Genomic DNA, 18,207 nt, shown 5'->3' with positions numbered 1-18,207 from the left:
AGCTTGGGGTGTGATCCTGGAGACCCGGGATCGAGTCCCACGTCGGGCTCCCTGCATGGAGCCTACTTCTCCCTCTGCCTGTGTCTCTGCCTCTCTCTCTCTGTGTCTCTCATGAATAAATAAATAAAATCTTTAAAAAAATAAATAAAAATAAAGTATCATAGTTGAGATGTGTGATGACAGGATCCAATGACTGCAGTGAAATTTTGTATACATAATATCTTCACTAATAATCTTTTTATTCTTCATTCACCTTTTGTTTTTTTTAAGATTTATTTATCTTTAGAGAGAGCATGCATACAAGCTGGGGGAGAGGCAGAGGGAGAGGGAGAGAATCCCAAGCAGACTCCCTGCTGAACACCAAGCCTAACATGGGGCTCAATCACATGATCTTGAGATCATGACTAGAGCCAAAACTAAGAGTCAGACACCCAACTGACTGAGCCACCCAGGCACCCTCTTCATTCACTTTTTAAAATTAAAACATACTGTGAGGGTCCTTGGAGTTTTGTTTTGTTTTTAGAATAGGTTTTTCCTTCTTATTAATGTTAAACCACATGATAGGGATTGAAAACATTTCCTTGCCTTTGGTGATCAAGATGCAATCTTGGAATAAAGGTTATTTATGAATCAGCATAGCAATTCAGTCTTTCAATTCTGCTATTTGCCTACAATGAGAAGATTCAGGAGAGAATAAGAATGTTATTATGAAAATTGAAGATCCAAGAAAAACAAGGTAGGGAGAAATAGAAAAGTCTGAAAGCAGAGAAAACAACCTTTTAACATTGATAAAGTATTTTGAGAGAATGTTTTCAAGGCATCCTAAATCTAAATATTTAAACTGAGAGTTCTTAAAGAATACAAAGGATTTGAAGGATTTAAATAAGATTTTCTTTATTATGAGTTACTGATGCTATCCCTAGGCATGCTTAAAAAGATTATGAACTTAATGTTCTTCCTCTGTCTTGAGCATCCTGTAAAGGTTAAAAAAAGATATCTTTCCACTCCCTAATGCTTAGAGTTTTTGAACTTTTAGACTTGCAAATCTTTCTGGAAACAGCTAAAAAAAAAAAAAACAGTTTTTAAAGACAAATCAGAATTGGAAGCCTGGTATTTACATGAAACCATATAAACCTCTAACGTTAATTAAAACTTAATATAAATCCATGGTACCTCTCCTCAGAATTGAGACAAAACCCATAACATAATAAGTCATGGTTCATAATTGAATTATAGACATGTAATTTAAACATAAGTTAATATGAGGTAGGTTGAGGAGAAGATAGGTGATTTCTTTTTAAAGAGTAGATTGGGAAGAGGGATGATGGCCAGATGTCTGACTTAGGTGAGCTGAGTTAATGGAAATAGAAACAGGATGAAGAGGTAGGCAGGTAAATATCCAAGATGATGAAGGAAAGTATTTTTCAATTCATAATGATCTGTAGATGTATAGATCTTGCAGTTTCTACCATAGGCCATTCAGCACCCAAATTATGGCCATAATACTTGGGTTTGTGCCTTCACATATCAGTCTCTAGAAACCTGTTATTTATATCAAAGCTTCCTACAAATTATAAATAAGTCAGAGCTTTGGCTTTTTATTACATTATTTATGTACCTAGATGTTCAGTTGAAATTTTATTTTCTAAAGTGGAAGTAGCTTTATTGTTACTGCTATTTATGAAAGTAATGTGTAGTTCACATAATATAAAGTCATAAAGTACAAGGGGGAGTAAGTTCCTTAAAATCTTGTCCCTTAAAAGATAACCGTATAATTTGGTGAATATATTTCTAGAAGTTTTTTAAACTTTTTTTTAAATTTTTATTTATTTATGATAGAGAGAGGCAGAGACACAGGCAGAGGGAGAAGCAGGCTCCATGCACCGGGAGCCCGACGTGGGATCCGATCCCGGGTCTCCAGGATCGTGCCCTGGGCCAAAGGCAGGCGCCAAACTGCTGCGCCACCCAGGGATCCCTCTAGAAATTTTTTCTATGCATATATGCGTGTGTGTGTGTGTAGGTTAAACAGTGGGACAGTGCTGATCAGGTTTTTTCACTTCTCAATATAATGTGGCTACCTTTCCTATTAATCTGTTTCATTATTTTCACTGGTAACATCAAATTCCATTATATGGATTACCATAACATATCTTCAGTTAATGGACACATGAGTAGTTGAAACATGTTGCCGGGTAAGAGGATGTTTAGTGTGTTAGAATTGTTCTGTGTCCTGTCTGTGGTGTTAGAAGAAAAAAAAAACTCTCAGAACAGCACACCAAAAATTATTATTATTATTATTTAATGTGATTTTTTTCAAGTATTTAATTTTTAAAAATTTTAATAATCTTTTACCCAATGTGGCACTCAAACTCATGACCCTGAGATCAAGAGTTGAATGCTCTACTGACTGAGCCAGCCAGGTATCCTGTGTATAGAAATGTTTAAAAATCATTACAATTAAAGCCATGTTGCTACATGGAAATTTTAACATATTCCATCCAAGTTGTCTTCCAAAAAGTTTGAACAATTTAATATTTCAGTCCAGAGTCTGAAGATACATTTCCTTCCCTCACCCTGGCCAATGTTGAATATTAAGCTCTAAAATTTTTGCTAGTCAAATAGGTATGAAATATTTTTTTTTAAAGATTTTATCTATTTGAGAGAGAGAGCCTAAGTGAAGGGAAGTGGCAGAGGGAGGGGGACAAGCTGACTCCTTGTTGGGCTAGAAGCCCAACTTGGGGCTTGATCCCAGGACCCTGAGAACATGATCTGAGTTGAAGCCAGACATTTAACTGACTGAGCCACCAGATGCCTAGTATGAAATAGTATTTTAATAGGCTTTTTAAATTATTATTACTACAAGGATTACACCATCCTTTTATACAGTTATTGGTCATTTCCATTTCTGTTTCCTTTGCTTACTTTAATCATTTTCCTGTTACAGTTTGCAAATAGTTTTTATGCATTTGGAGTTTTTAAATTTGAATATAGTTTTTAATCTTTGCCCTAAACTTTAAAAAAATTATGTAGTGGAATCTAATCTATTCATCATTATGGTTTCTGGCCTTAATGCCATGTTAAGAAAAAAAAATTTTTTTTTAAGAGCGAGCTTTGGGGATTGGGTGGAGGGACAGAGGGAGAGGGAGAGAATCTTAAGCTGGCTCCACCCAGTGCAGAGCCCAATGTGCTGCTCTGTCTCATCCTGATATCATGACCTGAGCCAAAATCAAGAGTCAGATACTTGACCAACTGAGCCACCAGGTGCCCAGAAAAATCCTTTACTTTTTGAGATTATAAAAATGTTCTCCAGTATCCTATTTTTTGGATTTAGTTTTTACCTGTGAAAACTTTATAGGTAGAATATTAGTAATAGTTTCCTAGTGCTACCATGATGAATTACCACAAACTTGGTGTCTTAAAATAACAGAAATTTATTCTCTCAGAGTTATGAAGGTCAGAAGTCCAAAATCAGTGTGTCAGCAGGGCATCCAGCAGGTGCTCTAGGAGAGATTCCATTCCTTGCTTCTTCCAGTTTCTGGTGTCTCCAGTCTTCCTAGCTTATGGCATGGCTCCAGTCTCACACTGCTGCCTCTTCTCTCATGTCCTGTGTGTCTTTTTATAAGGACATGTCACTGGATTTGGGGCCTGTCCATATAGGGCTACCATATAGGGACTACCCAGATAATCCAGGATGATCTCATCCTGAGATCTCAAACTAATTAAATTTCCAAAGATCCATTTCCCAAATAACTCATATTCATGGATTCTTTTTTTTTTTTTTTTTTTTATATTCATGGATTCTAAAGATAAGGACATGGACATATCTTTTTTGGGGCCACCATTTAACCCATTACAGCATTTGAAATTGAAATGTGTGACACAAGTAAAAAATATATTAGGATTTTTGGTGTATAACAAATTATCACAAAATTTAGTGGCTTAAAACAATAAACATTTATTATCTTATTCTGTGAAGCAGGAATCCAGGGATTACTTAGCTGGGTCCTCTGCTTTTAGGGTCTCTCATAAGGCTGCAGTCAGGGTGTTGGCCCAGGCTGGGGTCTCATAGGAAAGATTATGTGAGGAGGGATCTGCTTCTGAGTGCATATGGTTGTTGGCAGAAATCAATTCCTCAAGTGCTGTTGGACTGAGAGCCTCAGGTTCCTAGCTGGCTCTTGGTTAGAGGCCACCCACAGTTCCTAGTCATGTGGGCTTCTCTAGCATAGCAGCTTGCTTTATCAGAGCTTGCAAGATAAGAAGGCTCTAGAGAGTCAGCTAGTAAGCTGAAGTCACAATCTTTTGTAAACTACTCATGGGAGCTATATTCAGTCTTTTGCCACATTCTGTTGGTTAGAAGCAAGTCACTAGGCCAGCCCAACTTGTGGCAACAGGATTACACAAGTGTGTGAATTCATGAAGTAAGGATCATGGAAGATCATTTTAGGAGTCTGGCTACCAATAGAACTACATTTTTTCTAAGTGGTGGGACAGTAGCCAGATACCACCACTTAACTGGCTACTTCATCTATTTCCCAAGGAATTGAAATGCCACTGTTGTACTAAGCCCCATTTACACGTGAGTGTAGATACTCCTCTATTTCATACCCCCCATTTTAATCAAGTATGCTTTACACCCAGCATGGGGCTTGACCTCATAACCCCAAGATCGAGTCGCATGCTTTTACTGAGCCAGCCAGACATCCCTATTTCATATCTTTTTGTCAGTTTCTTTGCTAATATCTTCTTGTTTTAGTTGCTGATATCAGTAATGCAGGTTCCATTCCATTAATTTTCCCCTCCCCCCACAAAAATTCTTAGTTATTTGCTTACATTTATGGATTTTAGAATAAATATTTCTAATTTCAGAAAGTAATCCAGTTGGGGATCCCTGAGTGGCTCAGTGGGTTTAGCCCCTGCCTTCGGCCTGGGACATAATCCTGGAGTCCCAGGATCGAGTCCCATGTCAGGCTCCTGCATGGACCTTGCTCCTCCCTCTGCCTGTGTCTCTGCCTCTCTCGCTGTCTCATGAATAAATAAATAAAATCTTTTAAAAAAAATAATTCAGTTGGTATTTGATTGAAATTACATAAAATGTAAGAAAAGTACATGATATTGAATCACGTATTTGAAGTGCTACATGATCAGTAAACATTTCTTGCAAATTTTATTCTTTACATTAGTTTTTGTTATGAAATGCATCTTTTGGGATCCCTGGGTGGCGCAGCAGTTTGGCACCTGCCTTTGACCCAGGGCGCGATCCTGGAGACCCAGGATCAAATCCCACGTTGGGCTCCTGGTGCATGGAGCCTGCTTCTCCCTCTGCCTATGTCTCTGCCTCTCTCTCTCTTTGTGTGTGTGACTATCATAAAAAAAAATAATAAAAAAAAGAAATGCATCTTTTATTATTGATACTTTGTTTTATAAAGATATTGATTTTTACATATTTATCTGGCCACATACTGAACTTTGCTACTGTTAGTAATTTTTCAGGTTTTTTAAATTAGGGGGTATATAGTCATTATATATTTAGACAAATAAGTGTAATTTGGTATTGGTATTCCTGTCCAAGATTGTTCATCACATCCTTTTTATCTTACTGGATTGTCTCCTGAACTGTGTTCTTCCCAATTTTAATTTGAACAAGTGTTTATTACTGAACCAGGCTATAAAATATAACTGGACTACAGCTATAGAATAATCTAAAAGGCTATCAAAGATTATTTCTACAAAACTACCTGGCCCTGACGGTTTACAGCCTACTTCCAAGAAATCATTATATAAGAGGACTGCTGGTTTCTGAGACATCTTCATTCTAGCTTTAAATTTTTATCAGAATATATAGTCAAACATACCAAATAACTGTTCAAAATCTTTTGAGATGATCACAGTTTTTCCCTTTTAACATAAAGCTTGTAATGAGTTGAACTATCCTGGAATTTCTGGAGTAAGGCATAAGGAAGCAAGTAGTTCTGTTAATATACTGTTAATGTTTAACGTAATACAAATTTCTGCAACTGGGCTCCACTTAAATTCATAATCCCTTCCTTGTATTTTGGTTATCAAGATGGTGCTAGCTATGAAATAAATTGGGAAGCTTTCTGGTGCCTCAGATGGTTTTAAGTAACAGGAATTCTTTGTGCCTTAGTTTATCCTTACAATAACTTCCTTCCTTCAGCCACACCCCATCGTCATCATCATAGTTTCCTTTATTTTCTTATAAGTAGCATTTACTATTAAAATTACTTTTGTGTTTAATGTATAATTCCCATTGGTACTCAGTAAATATTTGTTGAATTATTAAAAGTGTAAAGCTGAGCAGAAAATCTGGGGATACACTGAGATATTAAATAATACTGATCTACTTCAGAATGATTATTGATACAATAACAATTTTTAAAAATTTCCTGGTATTAGCCAACTTCATTGCTTGTGCTAAACTTTTTCCTTTTTGCAGGTGATCAGAGGGTTGCTGAAATTTTGGCCAAAAACATGCAGTCAGAAAGAGGTAGGTTTTGTTCAATAAAAATGGTATGATTTTTAAAAAAAATTCCTTCATCTTAGGGCTTAATTATAAACCATGCCTCTTTGAGCTGGCTATATTGTCTCCACTACAGAGTGTAAGATATGGTCTTTGGGGGGTTAGAGAGGGAGTTAGGGGGATAGCTGAACATTATAGTAAATTGCATATACAACTTCTTGTCCACTATGTAATTTGTAAATTAACCTTCTCCTTTGTAGTTTTCTATGTTAACATCATATAATTTGTCATGTTATGTTTCTTAAAATTTTTTTAACCTAGGTGATGTTTTTAGGAGAAATTGAAGAAATCTTAGATGTTATTGAACCCACACAGTTCAAAAAAATTGAGGAGCCCCTTTTTAAGCAGATATCCAAGTGTGTATCCAGTTCTCATTTTCAGGTATGATATTTTCATGAAGCCATGTTTATACTATTATTCTTTTTCCTCTTTTAGTTTTGACATTCCTAAATGTCTTTTTAGGTTGCAGAAAGGGCATTGTACTTCTGGAATAATGAGTATATTCTTAGTTTGATTGAGGAGAACATTGATAAAATTCTGCCAATTATGTTTGGCAGTTTATATAAAATCTCCAAAGAACACTGGAATCCGTAAGTATCTTTTATGTCGATTGTATTATTGTGTTTGTGCTGTTTGTCTTTCGATCTCGTAATTCATACATGAAACCCATACAGATTTGGAGCCTATCCCAAGGTTAACATCATAATTCTATTGTGTATTTGACATACATATAGTTTTATAAAACTGTAAATATATGTATGTTCTTAATTTCTATTTAAAATTGCAAATCTCTCTGAAGGGAGAACTATCTTGTGTGACATTCTGCACCGCTGTGTGGTCAGACCCAGTTGGGGAGACCAACCCAGCTCTGGGTTAGTGCTCTCCCAGGGAGAAGTTGAAGTGCTTAGAATCCTATCAGCAATGTTCAGATTGTGCAGACTGAACATCCTTATCCTACTTTGTTTTTCTCACAAGTTATGGTAGGTAGTTCCTTTTCATCTTTTAATACTGTTAGCTTGAGAAAGTAGACTGTAGAACAGACAAGAAGGTAACATTTTTTAAGAGCTTAAGCATAAGACAGACGTGAATTTTGGAATTAGATAGATGATCTCTATCACTACTGGCTGTGTGACATCTTGCATCTTAGTTATCTCTAAAATGGATTGAGTCAGCCACCATGTAGGGATGATAATGTTACATTTTCTGTGACCCAACACTGTTTATTTTCATTTTAGGACCATTGTAGCACTGGTGTACAATGTGCTTAAAACCCTAATGGAAATGAACGGCAAGCTGTTCGATGACCTTACTAGCTCATACAAAGCTGAAAGACAAAGGTATTGGGCATTTTTAATTACCAAGTTATCTATACATTTTAAGTTAGTTGAATGTGATTTAGTCCAATAAGGTAGCTTACCTAAATTAAAATTATAATGTTTAAGTCAGTTAGAGACTTTCAAATTGTAATACTTAAACTTTTAAGTAATTTCTAAATAAAAAACTTACCCTACCGGTTAGATTATAATTTTAATGTGGATTATAAATCCTGTTTATCTCATTCACAATTTATGCCAGATTTATATAACAATTTCTTATGGTTAGGTATTTATGAAAATTGTTTTTTTTTTTCAGATGGGCTTCCATAGTGAGCTTTACTCTTCAACTGCTCTTTGCACGACAGTTTGGGAGTGTCAGGTTGCCCATTTTTACAAAGTGGTATCTTAAAGTTTGACATAGTTCTTTTTCAGTCAGAGGGAGCTCACATAATATTTTGTTACTTGCAACAGTATTTAGAGATGGTAGCATGTAGCAGCATTTACAAACCTGCCTAAGTGATCGCCTCTTTTGGAGAACTTCATATATAACCATCTTAAAAATCGCTTCTCATTTATTTCAAACATTAGATGGGTAGTAACCACTGTACCTGAGCCCACCCACCATTTGAGGATAATAGCTACCATTTACCTCTAAGAAGCTTATTACCTATTGTTGGGAAAAGCTGGTCTCTCTTGACTAGAAGTTCCTAATCAGGGTTTTCCTGTGGCAAGTAGAATATCTTTAGGGCTATCCTAGTCCATCAATAACTCTAAAAAAAAATTAGGTACCCAGTACCTAGTTTAACCCTTGGGAAGCATAATTATAATCACAAGAAACTTGCGTATTTCACGTCACAAAGAATAATCATAACTGCAAAAATTAGTACCTTTGTCCCCTTAAATGGTATTTAACTACAAAACTGTAAGCCCTTTTGTTTTTATATGTTCATATAGTCCTTCAAAATAGTTTGGTCCAAGTTACTCAGAAGCATTTTCCTTAGAATTAAAATTAAATAGTTGAAACATAAATATTTTGAATTTTTTTTTTAAATCAAACTCTAGTTCTTATTTGATATCAAAGATACAGACTGGTTAGTGGCTAGAGAGGTGATTCCACCAGAAGTGGCTCCAGCCTGACCTCACAGCCACCCTTCGGTTTCTGTAAAAGGTGACCATCCTAGCTGTGGTAGCTGTAAGAGGGGTTAGGTGAGAGTGAGTGTAATAGAGTGTGAATGACAACAGTGGTCGTGGATGTAGCAATATGTAAGGGAAAGCAAGGTGTAACTGAGTTGGTATAGGAGACCCACAGACCTAGTAATCACAGGAGAGTGACAGAGAGCAATTTAGGTGCTCCTGGTAATTGGCCTTAAATACTTTAGTAAATGGATTTAAGTGAAATGTGGGCGAACAGTGCTCTCCTGCAAACTGCCAAACAGCAAGTTTCTTTAGGTTCTAAATGAAGGTTTTCTGACCACAAAAATCTTGGTTTATCTACAGAGAGAAAAAGAAGGAATTGGAACGTGAAGAATTATGGAAAAAATTAGAGGAGCTAAAGCTAAAGAAAGCTCTGGAAAAGCAGAACAGTGCTTACAACATGCACAGTATTCTCAGCAATACAAGTGATGAATAAAAAAAAGCCCACCGCCTCTGTTGGATAGGCAGTTTTGTACACTTTTTTGAAATATGTAAAATTATGAAACAAACCTCTCAGTATAATATAATTAAAAAAGGCCAACTTTTTTTCTGGCAACTGTAAATGAAAAATATGGACTAAACATAGCCCTGTGCTATATCATGTCCATAGTATATTGTAACCTTTGTCTAATCATGGATTTATTGTGTCACTTCTGAAGTTTCACAGAAATGAATGAACTTTATCATCTATGATATGAGTGAGATAATTACGGGAGTGGTAAGAATTATGACTTGAATTCTTTGATTGTGTTGCACATAGATATAGTAGTCTGCTCTGTATATTTTTCCCTTTTATAATGTGCTTTTCACATTGCTGCAGACCTTAGTTACATCCTAGGAAAAAGAATATTTCCTAAAATAAAACTAAGGTATAATCCTTACCCTCCCCTCTGTTGCTCCCAGAAATACAATGGGGAGAGTTACCTGCCCTATGCCTTCCTTCCTTCATTAGAGATATAACTGCACTCTGGAATTTGAGCAGCAACTTAAATCTCCAGACTTTCTAAAGCACAAAATATAAATAAAAGCTGGGAAAGTAAACCAAATTCTTTAGATTGTTCTTCATGAATATTCCCCCCTTCATCTGCAACTCCCCAGAGTGATGAGCCCAGACTCCTGGAGGCAGTGCAGGTGAACACTGAGCCTGCCTCTCAGTTCATTCCTCCTCTTCCTCCTGAAGGCTGAAGGCAGGGCCCTTCCAGTCCTCACAACCTGCCCTTCATCCAGTCCCTCCTGACCCAGGGAAGGAGGCTTTGAGTCCCACAATGTGGTGACGCAGAGCGCTCACTGTCACTGCCTGGCTTTATTTAAAGGAAATGCGGTAGGCTGCCCCTGTAGAGTTCCTGACTGTAGCGAGGTCTTGTATGTTTTCACTTGGTCAAGTATTTCTCACATCTTTTGTTATGAGTACCATTCCAATCTCTTTACTTGCAGTTGTGTGGAAAACTGTTTTGTAATGAAAGATCTTCATTGGGGGATTGAGCAGCATTTAATAAAGTCTATGTTTGTATTTTGCCTATGTGGTCTTTGCTTTCTCCAGCTCTAAGCTGAGGCATCCAGAGGCAGCCTGCTGCCCCTTTAGGTTCATACAAACATACACGTGTGTACGTAGAAAAGACTTCAGGTTATGTGCCAGAGTTGACCACTACGGCCACAAAGTACATCCGTTTTACAGAATCCCTGCATAAAATTCTAAATTTTAGGATACCCTTTCATCTTCCTGCATGTCTGTGTTCAGAGAATAGTGGTTTAAATTACCTTAAATGTCAGTTTCAATTAAAACAGACCCACAATTTATAATAAATAGCGCTTCCCTGGGCGAGGTGTCCAGGGAAATTGTGGCAGAGTCAGAAATTAGACAATATTATAAACTTCCCACTCTTTTGCATTCATGAAAAAACTCCAGCCTGGGCCCTGCACACGATTCCTAGGTCAAGGTAAAAGCAACTCCTTTCACCCACTGGGGCCCCAGGACAAACTCTTCGTTTCGGTTCACAGCTCATATTGTAGCGTCTCAGGTAGCCACCTCATTGCGGCCACCCGGATCAACGTGCCCTTGCCAAACCCCCCACGCTCCCCAGGGCCAGCCAGTGTTCCTGACAGCTGGCGGCGGGCAGGGCAGAGCGAAGGTTAGGTCTGAAGGTCTGTGTGGTGGAAGGTTGTTTCCTTCACTGAGGAGCAGCCACAGTGGATTCGGACAGGCTCGGTCGGGCGACTTTGAGGGTCACACCTGAGGGTCCCTTTCTCAGATGGCGCTTTTGTGGGACAGGAACAGAATTTTTATTTGTGGGACTAGATCCGTCATTGTTCCTATCTGCCATCAATCCCCACTCCCAGCCTGCCCTTCCTTGGACGCAACCATGATGTACCTCAGGAGTCCAGATCCATCCATCTTAGGAGTCCAAGCTCACATGGCCACTTACTGGGACGTTACAGAATGAAAGCATACTGGTGCCCCCTGGTTTAGCAGATACTCACACTGGCAAACTGACTTTTTGCATGAACCTAACTTTTATTTACCTGTTAACAAAATCATGGGGGTCCACTGCATAGGCACCTCCTAGGTACACATGTCCCGGTGCTTCTGCAGGTTACTCTCTCTGCAGTCTCACACCTTCATCAACAAATACTCTAGCCCGACAGGTAGGTGGCTAGTCCATCCACAAGAAACCTTAGTACTACTTTCTAGTAGCTTTAAAAATGTCTCACTTGGAATTTAACAAATGAGAAAGCATGTTGGAGGCTGGATAATGTAACTGGCAGATGACGCCAGAGACCAGGGATTTTGCTCTCGTGTGCAGTGTGCGGAGGCTTCAAAGCATAGCTGCACACCTGCATAGTCAGGATGTGGGGGGTGGAAATCAGTCTCTTCCATTGACCTGAAAACCCTCAGGGGGGGGGGAAAAAAAAAAACCTAAGGTAAAACGTAGAGCCTTAATCATCCTGTTAGAGTTGAACTATACACCAAACAGGTAAGAAGGGCGGCTTCACAAACCTTCAGAACACTTGATAATCCAATTCCGCCTTCCACAATCCCTATTCACATGTCCAAAAAATGTTCGTTAATAATTTAAACACTTAAATAAGGTTTTTTGTTATCCGCTGGATCTGTTCCATCAGGCTCTAAACATCCTGTTTTGGGGGCCAGGTCAGAAGCTGTGGTTTCGCAGACCATTCCTCCCAGCGAGGCCCGTTTCAAGCGACCACAGCAGTGCTGGCAGCTCTGTCGATGCACACAGAAGTGAGAACTTCCATCACCGCGGACAGTCTTACGGACGCCACAAGGCAGCTTCAGCTTATGTGGTTTGCTGCCTGACCTCTTTTTTTAAGGTACCTCTTCCTAATTTTGATCATCCATTTCACACTCAGTTTGGCAAACTCTGCTGCTTTAAATAACGCCAAGAAGGCCCCACAGAGAAGGGCGATTGTGTTCCAAGGGTTGGCGGTGATGATCTGGAAAACAGCAGCGAACACAAGCTCATCAGCTGGCTTCAACTCTGATTGCTGGGTCCTATCAGCGTTACTGCCGAGGGCCTCCCACCCCCAGGTTACTGGAGCAACACGAAAAACACCTGGGTTCTACGATGGCCCTAACTCCACTTCGTTCTGACTGTACCTTTAGGATACAGAGCTCGAGTCTGAGAAACAAGATACTAACCCCTTCCTCCCATAAAGTCATCCAGGGAAAAAAGTTGTGTTTCTCAAAAAAAGCTCTGCACAAATCAGATGTTCCACACTGAGGTTTAGATTTCTGGCCTAATAATGCCCAGTAAGTGAACTGGATTTGAAACAAATTTCCCCCAAAACCATACCCACTCTGTTGGGTCAGTTCCTCTCGTTTTCTTCCCATCTCACAGTTCCTCAAACTTGCCTCCACCTGGTCCAGCGACAGTCTCACCTCCTGGACTCCTGCCTCCTGGCTGTGCCCTCATTCCCCGGCCCGGGGTGCTTTCCTGCTACCGAGCTTACTGATCCTTCCCAGCTCCTTGGAGCACGACTCTGACCATGAAGCCAAAACCCTCTTGACTTTGGCAGAGACATTTATCCCACAAGCTCCTCTGGCAGCCGCTTACTGTCTGGAATGCGTCCCTGCACCGCTCCCAATCGCGCTCCCACTAAACGTTAAACACTTCTAGGCTGAGGTCACGTCGTGGATTTCTGAGTCCCCAGCACTCTTAGGTCGTTTAGCAGGGTGACCTTGGACAGTCTCAGCGTCGGGGCTCCCAGATGCTAAATGCTTACACTGGCACCCCTGTTCAGGGCCGTGAAGAAGCTAAGTGACCTCAAGGGGAAGGCAGGCCTCTTTCGGGCGGGTGTCGGCCTTTACTCGGCTCGATGGGCACCTCCTACTGAATAATAGCTAAGTGAAAACTGGCTCATCACACGCTTTACATGTAGAGCTGAAGGCGTTCCTTCTTCCACCCAGAACCCTGTTGGGTAAGCGGCACGTGCCGCTGTGTACAGAGCCCTGCCGGCCCACGCTCACGGTGGTGCTCAGAGATCATGGAGCAGCTCGTGTTACAGAGGCCCTCCATGTTTGGGTCTCAGCCAGGAGGGGTGCTTCCCCTATGCCACAACCACATTGGGACATTCTGGAATTATCTAAGCACCCATCGTGTTAGATCAGGGACTGGCTCTGGTTCCCTGGAATGTTGAGCAAAGCTGTCCTGGCATTCCTCTCCTCCAAGACTGAGTCTGAGAACCTGGCATTCACTGATGCATTGTTAAATTTTTTAATGTACCTTTCTGCTCTGACAACAAATAATAAGGAATATTATCCAACAGAGATTCATTAAAATAGAATGGCTTCCAACAGCCATCATCCAGACAAGCTTAATGCAATCCATGCTTTCTGCTCGGTTCATTGACTCAACATCACTCTGAAGCAAGTACTCTGTACTAAGCACTCTCCCAGACGGCGGATAAACGATGGTGAAGAAAAGATGAAGTCCTCACCTTCGCAGGGCCAGCTGTCTAGTGATGGCAGGGCCAATTAAGCACAAACAACCCAGAACGTGAATGTCACCAATGACAAACTGATTCGTGCCATGAGACAAGACAAGGACAGCCTGCAAGGATGAGTCAAAATACCTCAGGCAAAATACAGGAGTCTGCTCCTGTAACCTGCAGGAATACTCACATCTTGGACTTTCTGGATGAAAGGATCTTTCCATTCAAACACCACAAAAAACAACTGGGCACTTTTTTCGGCAGCTGGCCTCTGGTCAATGTAGTTAACCACACTGGTCTAGGTAAGAGAAGAGAAAGGAGGATTACCACCTGTGCCCCTCCCTGCCCTGGGTCACAGGCGGGAGAGGGTAGTTAGGGGATCTTGGACCTTGGTTCTCCCCACACCAGCTTCTGGGCGGAGAAAGCCAGACATCTCATAAACAGCATCCTGAAACTGGTACCAGAGCCGAGACTCTACCCTGGTTTCCAGTTCTTTGGGGGCAACGAACAGAATCTGGGATGTATAACAGGTGTTCTGGATTATCACCACAAGGTCCGTTATGTACCTGGACTCGGGATTAAACCATTCTCCACGTGTTCAGGCATAATCAGAAGTCACAGAAACCTCAAATTTCAAAATACTTGATCTTAAAAGCTGAGTAGTTCAACCCTTCGGGTCTACAGGGACAAAGTGCGACCTCACAGATCCACCCGGCTGAGCATTCCCTGGAAATATTTAGTAGGCGTGCTTGGGAAGATCGGGTTATCAATCACGAGAAGCTCTGCGAGGTGTCACGGAGAGCAGACGGGTGCCAGAGGTCGAAGCCCAGCTCCAGCAGGAGGGCTGGGGCCCCCGCCCCGTCTGAGCCCTGCTCTGCTGCTCGCAGATGAAGTGCCTACACCACCGAGGCGTGTCGGCATCAAAGGAGACAATACGTACAGAAGGACCTTAAACTTTAGAACATGATATAAAAAACCTTGTAAACTTCATTCAAAAAAGTTCACGTCACCCACCAAAAGACTTCTAACTGAGGCCCTAACGAACAGCACAAACATTCTAAAATCTATATACGGGTTGGGTTCACCGGGATTTGGACCCCCCTGGGTTCTGGTCATGGGGGAGCTGCGGGGAGACCGGGCAGCGCAGGGTGAGTGCAGCGAGTCTCCTCTCCACCACTGACGGGCCAGGGCCAGATGGGAAGGTCCTGGGAGTTCCCAGAGGAAAGTGTGGAGCAAAAGTCTGGGATGTGACAGTTCTCTGACAAACTAGGAATACTTTAAGGACCCACTGCCACAGGGGTCACCACATCTTAGGGGACGAGAAAAGGCCTGTCCTCTTGAAGAAAACTGGCTTTAAGCCCTTCCTAAAGGCATAAGATCTGCAGTGGTCCAAGGCCCAGGGACAGGGCAGACCCGGACGAGGACATGGCTTCTGGCCAATGAGCCTCGTCGGTGGGAGTCAGTCCTAATTTAACCGCCTTTCCCGATGCTGCCCCTCAGAGTCCAGCCCAATGGAACAACTCCAAGGAAGAGCAGAATTTTCTAGAATAGACTATCTCCTCACTGCCTCGGCAGGCACCCAGCCACCAATATGTGGGATGGCTGGCTCTGGGCGTGGATGGGGCCAGGGGGCAGCCACGCCAGAATGGAAGTTCCAAAGGTAGGGGTGCAGCCTTGCTTTCGGGGGTGACTGACAAACAGCCCTCTCCCTCCATCCCCACCGCCAGGCCTCTGCCCAGGTCCCCTCCCATCTCCGGCCGGTACCGTGGCTAGAAGCCCCCCACACATCTCGGGGCTCCAGGCCGGTGGGCTGAAAGCCCTCACATTTCCCACTGGTAACACACTTTGGGCACATACCCAACATATCGTGACTTCCTTAGAAGTGACGTAACGTCACTCTTACTGTTCTGTTACACACTTTTCAAAGTATTCAGAAATAGAAAAAGGAGGAGATAAAGAAATTAACACAAAAAGAAAGCTAGTGGGCAGCCCGGGTGGCGCAGCGGTTTAGCGCCACCTTCAGTCCGGGGTGTGATCCTGGAGACCCGGGATCGAGTCCCACGTCGGGCTCCCCGCATGGAACCTGCTTCTCCCTCTGCCTGTGTCTGTGCCTCCCTCTCTCTCTCTGTGTCTCTCACAAATACATAAAATCTTTAAAAAAAAAAAGGAAGCAAGCTAGTATTTGCCCCAAGCATCTCAGTGGATCCTCCTGTGCACAGCACAGCACTCCAGAGGCCCCGTACCTGGTCTCTCTTCCCTGCAAATCACCGATCTTCCATGCGGCCTCTGAAGGCCAAGGTCATGGGCTTCATGGGTGGGGGGCGAGTCACCTGCTCCTTGAAGTGGGGCATCTCTGTTTGGCCCACATGTTTGCTGAGGACCGACGGTGGCCCAGGGAAGGGGGTGCAGAACACGTCTCCCCCCAGGCACGGGGCCCCTGCTCACTGTGAAGACTGCCCAACGCTCATCTCTTCTGCACAGCTTCTCTCCCTGCCCCCGGGGCCAAGGGTGGAAGGGGCCGGCCCGGAGCGCAAACCCAGCGCCACCTACCTCCTGCCGGAACTCCACCGCTTCCCGCCCGTCCTCCTCCTTGGTCTTCACCAGGGACATCTTGACCCAGGTGCGGAAGCCCCCGGAGAACTTCCAGCTGGAGTAGGCGCTCTCACAGGCCTGCATGAAGCCCACCCTGTCTGGGCTTGGAACACAAAGAAAGGGCCACGTAAGGCCGGACGGCAGGATTCAAACTCCAGCCCTTGCTTCCAGCCGGTTGCTTGGCTGGCACCGCCAGGATGCTGCCCACTTCCTGCTTCCTTTCCAGGCTCTGCTTCTTGGTTTTCATACGGAGGGAGAGTTGTCACCCACCTGGAGGGTGGGGGAGTCCCTCCTCCCAGAGCGCTGGCCCCGTGCCTGCGGGTGCGTCGGCCAGCCTCACAACTCTGACCTCGGTGGCCCCGAGGAGCCTCGCCGGCCTGCCAGCCTCCTCTGGGAGGCCCAGTAGGGGACCACACGGACACCCGTGGCATCAGCCCAGCCAACACCTCCCCCAGGGGGATCTGGGCGTCACACAGAGCAGAAGAGACCATGGCAGAGGCTGCAAGCTCTGAAATGGAAGGATGGAGCAGCGGGATGTGAGCCAAGGGGAGGTGGTCCTTGGCCACAGCCAGGGGAGCGGCCCCTCCTCCGTGGTGACGGCCACCTGCCTTCCCTTAAATGGAGCCCTGGGCTCTGAGGGACCTGAGGCAGGCGGGCTCGGGGAACATGCAGAGAACGCTCCCAGTCCCAACGAGCACTCGGCCCCAGAGAGGGCACCAGTGTGTCCCCCAGGCAGACAGGCACTTTCATCCCCATATTAAACACACTCGACAGGGATCCCTGGGTGGCTCAGCGGTTTAGCACCGCCTTCGGCCCACGGCGAGATCCTGGAGACCTGGGATCGAGTCCCACATCGGGCTCCCTGCATGGAGCCTGCTTCTCCCTCTGCCTGTGTCTCTGTCTCTTTCTCTGTCTCTCTCTGTCTCTCTCATGAATAAATGGGTAAAAATATTTTTTAAAAAATAATTTTTTTTAAAAGATAAATGAATAAAAACATGCAACAAACCCACACTGAGCCCACACTGCCCCTGACACCGCAGGGGAGACCTGGCCGGAACTCAGGGGGCTCACAAGGTCCCAGCAGCGACAGGACCAAGCCTCTCTGCCTGTGGGTCCCAACACTCACCACCCAGATCTGCTTCGCTTTGTGAAGCCGGGTTTCCCGGAGCAGCTGAGCTCCGGGTCAGTCCCCAGGCCCGGGGGTCACCTCCGCCCCAGCCCCTGCCCTGCCCTGGGATGCGCGAGCTGGAACGGGACTGCGCACGGCAGGCCCGCTGCGGACTTGAAAGGCCACCTGTGCAGGAACTCCTGGAAAGACGAGAAGAGGAGGTAATCGATGGCACTGAAGTCCTCGCTGCTCTCATTCAGGCGGAACTGGAGGAAGACCAGCTCCCGCTTCTTCACTTCCCGGGGCCCCTGCACAATCAGGGCGGATTTCTGCAGAGACAAAGGCCAGAATTAGCCCTGGGGGAGCCCAGGGTGCTGTGCTCCTGCCCCCCACCCCTACCTTTGTGAGACCCCCTCCCGCCCCAGACACAGAGTGTGAGTGGAAAGCTGCTCGCCCCGCAGACCCCAGACGAGCACAGGCCACACCGACCATCCCCTGCTCTCTCCTGC

The 18,207-nt window shown here is 43.7% G+C and overlaps 2 protein-coding genes across 5 annotated transcripts in view; one reads left to right on the top strand and one right to left on the bottom strand.

Annotated features, from left to right (window-relative positions):
* PPP2R5A (protein phosphatase 2 regulatory subunit B'alpha) overlaps window positions 1–10,558 on the top strand; it is a 65,935-nt gene extending 55,377 nt beyond the window's left edge. For both annotated transcript variants that reach the window (XM_041757426.1, XM_041757436.1), the window contains exons 9-13: window positions 6,455–6,505; window positions 6,800–6,919; window positions 7,001–7,128; window positions 7,774–7,875; window positions 9,352–10,558. In XM_041757426.1, coding sequence (XP_041613360.1) covers window positions 6,455–6,505; window positions 6,800–6,919; window positions 7,001–7,128; window positions 7,774–7,875; window positions 9,352–9,484 — 534 coding nt within the window. In that variant the 3' untranslated portion in view covers window positions 9,485–10,558. The remainder of the gene's footprint in view (window positions 1–6,454; window positions 6,506–6,799; window positions 6,920–7,000; window positions 7,129–7,773; window positions 7,876–9,351) is intronic.
* A 982-nt stretch (window positions 10,559–11,540) lies between these two features.
* PACC1 (proton activated chloride channel 1) overlaps window positions 11,541–18,207 on the bottom strand; it is a 38,065-nt gene continuing 31,398 nt past the window's right edge. For 2 of the 3 annotated variants that reach the window (XM_041757448.1, XM_041757456.1), the window contains 4 exons: window positions 17,885–18,027; window positions 16,549–16,693; window positions 14,189–14,296; window positions 11,541–12,501 (listed from right to left, as the gene is read on the bottom strand). In XM_041757448.1, coding sequence (XP_041613382.1) covers window positions 12,340–12,501; window positions 14,189–14,296; window positions 16,549–16,693; window positions 17,885–18,027 — 558 coding nt within the window. In that variant the 3' untranslated portion in view covers window positions 11,541–12,339. Of the gene's footprint in view, window positions 12,502–14,184; window positions 14,297–16,548; window positions 16,694–17,884; window positions 18,028–18,207 lie in introns of those variants that run through there. The other variant, XM_041757465.1, reaches the window with a different exon arrangement.

Source organism: Vulpes lagopus, chromosome 1 (genome assembly GCF_018345385.1).
Source record: "Vulpes lagopus strain Blue_001 chromosome 1, ASM1834538v1, whole genome shotgun sequence".
Taxonomy (NCBI): Eukaryota; Metazoa; Chordata; class Mammalia; order Carnivora; family Canidae; genus Vulpes; species Vulpes lagopus.
Note: the sequence above shows the minus strand (reverse complement) of the source record. Positions and strands in the feature narration are given on the sequence as shown.